Here is a 5400-nt window from a genome sequence, read left to right as displayed (position 1 = left end):
ACGAGTTTGTTATTACAGCAGATATAGCTGCAATGTTTCGTCAAATCATCGTCAGAGAGGAAGATAGAGATTTTCAAAGAATCCTATGGAGAACAGACGAAACTCAACCAGTTCGGAAGTATCATCTCAACACAGTGACTTACGGGACAGCTCCCGCACCGTACCTTGCTATCAGATGTTTGCGACAATTGGCAACAGAAGAAACCAACACGTTCCCACGTGCAGCTAGAGCCCTCAGAGAAGATTTCCACATGGACGACGTTATCACTGGTGAGAAAACAATAGAAAAACGATAGCTTTGGAACGAGAATTGGATGAACTTCTACAAAAAGGTCAGTTTCATCTAAGAAAATGGAGTGCGAGCGATCGACGAATCCTCGAAAACATATCAAAGAAACGCGAAGCGGATAGTTTGCTAACAATCGACAAAGAGGGTCCAATGAAAACCCTTGGACTTCTTTGGGATTCGAACTCCGATACAATGCAATACAGCGTGAAAATCGACGAGACTTCGAATATCACCAAACGAGTTGTACTTTCAAAAATAGCGCAGATATTCGACCTGTTGGGTCTATTAGGTCCTGTAATAATTAATGCAAAATGCATAATGCAGAAAATGTGGCAGTCGAAGACGGGGTGGGACGAGCTCTTGCCTCCAGGGATTCAAAATGAATGGACGGAGTTCTACAGTTCTTTGCCAAGTATCAACGGCGTTTGAATCGAAAGCAATGTTAATCCGCAAAATGCACAGGAGACCTTCGATCTTGTGGGCTTCGGCGATGCTTCTGAAATAGCATTCGGAGTCCGCCTCCATGCAGTTTCAAAAGACTCGAAGGGCGATAAACAATCACATCTCATCGGATCAGAAGGCAGAGTCGCACCGCTCAAAACTATTTCACTGCCAAGATTGGAGATAAATGCCGCGTTGTTACTCGCAAAAACTATGTAACACCGCACGACAAGCATATGGCGACAAAATTCGTAAAGTTTTCCTTTGGAGTGACTCAACAATCGTCCTCAGCTGGATTTCGACATCGCCGAACATGAGAAAAACGTACGTGGTTAATAGAGTCACGAAAATTCAAGAATTGTCTCAAGACGCGACTTGGCTACACGTGTCTTCCAAAGAGAATCCGCGGATTTATTGTCAAGAGGAATCACAGTTGATCAATGGAAATGCAGTGACCTCTGGTGGCATGGCCCCGAGTGGCTTCGGTCTGAAAAATGGCCTAAAAAAGTAGAAATTGAAGTAGATAAGACGGAAATGAAATCATCAGCCGTACTCATAAGCACAAAGACTGAGACGTTCGAAGTGCTGCGGAAGTTCTCCTTGTTCGGCAAATTACAGCGAGTGATAGCTTTCGTTCTCAGATTCAAAGCCAATGCGTTGAGTGGAAAAAAAATGGTCCACTTTCGGTTAAGGAGTTTAAAAAAGCAGAAAAAGCAATCATAAGACTGACTCAGCAAGAAGCATTAGCAACAGAGCTTCAGTCCATCGAACAAGGAGCACAAGTCATCAAGACAAGCAAAATTGCTTCTATCAATCCATACATCGACAGTGAAGGTCTTCTTCGGGTTGGCGAAAGATTGTCGAAGGCTGATATTCCGGAAACTCAGAAGCTTTCGATAATCTTACCAACTCGACACCTCATCACGAAGATGATTCTCAAGAAAGAGCATATCCAGCTGCATCGCTGCGGTCCAGAAAACTTACTGTGTTCCATACGATCAAAATATTGGCCACTGAGTGGCAGAAGAGAGGCACGAAAGGTTACGAACGGTTGCCTGCTGTGCTTCCGAAATAAACCGAAAACTCCAGAAGTCATGATGGGCGATCTACCGAGCGAGCGTGTTCGTTGATCTTTGAGACCACTTACTTCTACTGGGGTAGATTACGCAGGCCCGTTGCAAGTACGTGAAAGTCGTCGACGAGGTCTAGTTCACACATTAAAAGTGTGGATTGTTGTATTCACCTGCTTCGCGACAAAGCCAGTTCATCTGGAGCTTGTTACGGAGTTAACATCAGAAACATTCTTGGCAGCACTACGGCGATTTGTCGCTAGACGTGGCGTTTGCTCACAAATTATATCCGACAATGGTACCAACTTTGTTGGCGCAGTTCGAGAATCAAAAGAAGTTTTCGAGTTTCTCGAAAAAGAAGAAAACACGATATCGGAGCATCTCTCACAACAAAAAATCACCTGGAAGTTTATCCCACTACGGGCACCGCATTTCGGCGGAGTGTGGAAGGCGGCTGTCAAAACTACAAAACGACAGCTTAATACAGTTCCCATGGGCTTGGTCTCAACGTTCGAAGAATATTATACTCTTTTGGTCGAAATCGAATCGATCCTGAATTCCCGACCGTTGACTCCACTATCCAGTGATCCCAATGATACAACTGCCATGACCCCTGCCCATTTCCTTATTGGGGACACACTCATATTGCCTGCAGAACATAACTATCTTGAAACATCCGACAACAGACTGTCGCGATGGCAACACCTTCAAAAGGTTCGCCAACACTTTTGGAGGAGTTGGCATGCGGAGTATTTGTAGCATTTGCAGAGACGAGGCAAGTGGTAGACAAAAACCGAAAATATCGAGATCGGAGCTCTCGTGCTTCTAAAAGAGGACAACGCTCCACCACTTCAGTGGAAACTTGGACGAGTCATGGAAATCCATCTGGGCACTGACGGTGTTGTGAGGGTGGTAGCAGTGAAGACTGCGACGGGAACCTTCAAGCGGGCGGTGAAGAAGATCTATCCGTTACCAATCGACCGAGATAATTCGAAATTTCAAAATTCTTTATTAACATTCAAACATTCTCTATTTGTTGAGGATATGTAAATTTGAACAACTGGTGAATTTGAAAAATTAACGACGGAGCCAGGAATCGAACCTGGAATCTAGCGATGCTTTACCGGAGACTTACTCCACTAGACCACCTAGCCGCCCTGACTCTGTTGTCATTAATTTCTCTCATTACCAGTGAGTTCAAATTCGTTTTCATGTGCCCGATTTGTATGAGTAAGAATTTCTTCTCTGCATGCACGATGTAAGGAGAGTGTAGTGTGTAGATGTTTATGTTTACCCTTTTCAATCCTTTGCTTCCGATGAGAAGCCCGTAAGACGGCAATGCCGTCTAATAAATGAGATGCAGGTGTGCAAATCATTAATCTACGAGAAAATTTTTGTTGAAGATATGTAGATTTGAACAACTGGTGAATTTGAAAAATTAACGACGGAGCCAGGAATCGAACCTGGAATCTAGCGATGCTTTACCGGAGACTTACTCCACTAGACCACCTAGCCGCCCTGACTCTGTTGTCATTAATTTCTCTCATAACCAGTGAGTTTAAATTTGAAAAAGTGAGTTCAAAGGATTGAAAAGGGTAAACATAAACATCTACACACTACACTCTCCTTACATCGTGCATGCAGAGAAGAAATTCTTACTCATTCTCTATTTGTATTCGGACATTGACCATGTGAATGTCACGTTTATTATTTTGTTTCATTTTTTTATTTCTTGATTCTGTGATATTTATAGTTCACATAGGTTATATCATTCGTTTTGTTTATTCATTGATGTTTATTATCTTTGGAAAAGAGCCTTTCAAGGGGGGCGAAATGTCTGCAAGTCAAGCGCCTCTCGCGAGGAAAATTAGTGTAAAAGCAAGATGACGAGGAGGAGGATGTAACGAGAATAGAGACTCTTAATTTTCCATTGAAAATCCCATGTACATCATCCCAAACAGGTATAATTGGTGAGAAAAGGGTTATTTCAGTCAAATATTATACCATAAATTCTTGACTCCAAAACTAAAAAAATAGTAAGGCATTTGCATTTTTTGCGGAAATTTTCGCGATATTGACAAGTGCTGTAATAGGTTCTTTCATGCACTATTTCGAGGTAATTTTGCCAGAAAAATCGATTATGCGCAGTCTCGATACGCTGCGATCGACGCATTAAAAGTTGCAGCCGAAAATCGTTGAATTAAGCCCAACATTTCTCTCCTGTTGATCCCACGTTTTTTCTGCTGCGTTTTCTGAGTTCCTGAGGGTCCAATTAGTAAGTAAAGGGTCATTTAAATCAATCCTTCTTATTTTCAGCAGAAATTTTCGCGATTTTGACAAGTGCTGTAATAGGTTCTTTCATGCACTATTCCGACGTAATTTTGCAAGAGAATCCGATAGGGCGCAGTCTCAATACGCTGCGACCGACGCATCAAAAGTTACAGCCGAAGAAGGAAGAACTTTGCTAGCCATTTTTCTCCGGTCAATTCCACGCTTTTTTCGCTGCGTTTTCACAGTTCCTGCGTTTCCAATTAGTCAGGAAAAGATCATTCGAATCAAATCTAAGAAGGAATGTCCTACCGCTGACATCCTTCGATTTAGATAAAATTTATATATGTTATTCTACATCAAAATCTGTATTTTATTTTTATCGGAGGAAAAACGTTTCTAGGGGGTGAAATTATCCTTTGAAGTTGAGACCTCCGAGGGGTCCTTTCCAGGTTTCACCTATCTTCAATTGAGGTAATCGAATGCACCCAAATGGATGATTATCTTAATGGTAAACCGTGAAAAATGCAACTGGTTTCATATCGGGGGGTTGCATAGGAAAAAAGTTATAGCGGTTGGAATTCATAAAATTGTTATAACAAAAAAACTATTTCACCTATCTTGATGATTTCAATTGCACTTTGAAGAGCGAAGAAAAATAATACATATGGTGTTTCGCGTTTTTCTAGCAAATCAAGTTAAGGGGGTAAACTACCCCTATGTATGTTTACATTTAATCACAATAAAACGGCAGTATTTCTTTTTTCTTATTCCTTCTCCTAGTGATATGTTTTTTTTTAATTTACCACAACCGTATCACGTATATAGCATTCAAATAACGGTTTTATCTAGGAGCCAACTTATTAATAGATCGATCTTTTGTTGAAAAAGTATTTATATCTGACTTATCGATAATTCTGACTGATTTATATTTGGCAACAAGATAACTAATCATACGATAAGCGCTTCCACATATTCGTTTCGGTAGATAAGACTAAGTTTTGGGATAACGCACAGAAAAACTTCGTAGTCAAGTAAAAAAAAGAGAACGTACAATATGCTCGTATCTTTTATTGACAATATGTCAACAGTTCAACAAAATAATCACTATAGCAATGAACAGAAGCTAATATATAATCATATGCTCTATCAGCCGTTGTAAGTACTGCAGTAATGATAGTCATTGAAAAAGTGTTCAAAGCGTAACGACGTTTTACATCAGGAACAGCGAACAAGAGCAACATTTTCACATCCTGGAACTTCTTAGTGCGAGTTGCAGGAATCTCCCAATGCAAAGTGTACAGGATTTTCAAGATTCGCTTGTTTTTCTTC

At 41.0% G+C, this 5400-nt stretch overlaps 1 protein-coding gene across 1 annotated transcript; it reads left to right on the top strand.

Annotated features, from left to right (window-relative positions):
• Window positions 1-1043: 1043 nt before the first annotated feature.
• Window positions 1044-2559, top strand: LOC124303977 (uncharacterized). Its single transcript, XM_046761877.1, has 3 exons — window positions 1044-1215; window positions 1349-1780; window positions 1892-2559. The coding sequence occupies exons 1-3, from the start codon at window positions 1044-1046 to the stop codon at window positions 2557-2559; spliced, it is 1272 nt and encodes a 423-aa protein (XP_046617833.1).
• Window positions 2560-5400: the final 2841 nt, after the last annotated feature.

Source organism: Neodiprion virginianus, chromosome 1 (assembly GCF_021901495.1).
Source record: "Neodiprion virginianus isolate iyNeoVirg1 chromosome 1, iyNeoVirg1.1, whole genome shotgun sequence".
NCBI classification, from domain to species: domain Eukaryota; kingdom Metazoa; phylum Arthropoda; class Insecta; order Hymenoptera; family Diprionidae; genus Neodiprion; species Neodiprion virginianus.
The sequence above is the reverse complement of the archived record's forward strand: the minus strand, read 5'-3'. Positions and strand labels throughout refer to the sequence as shown.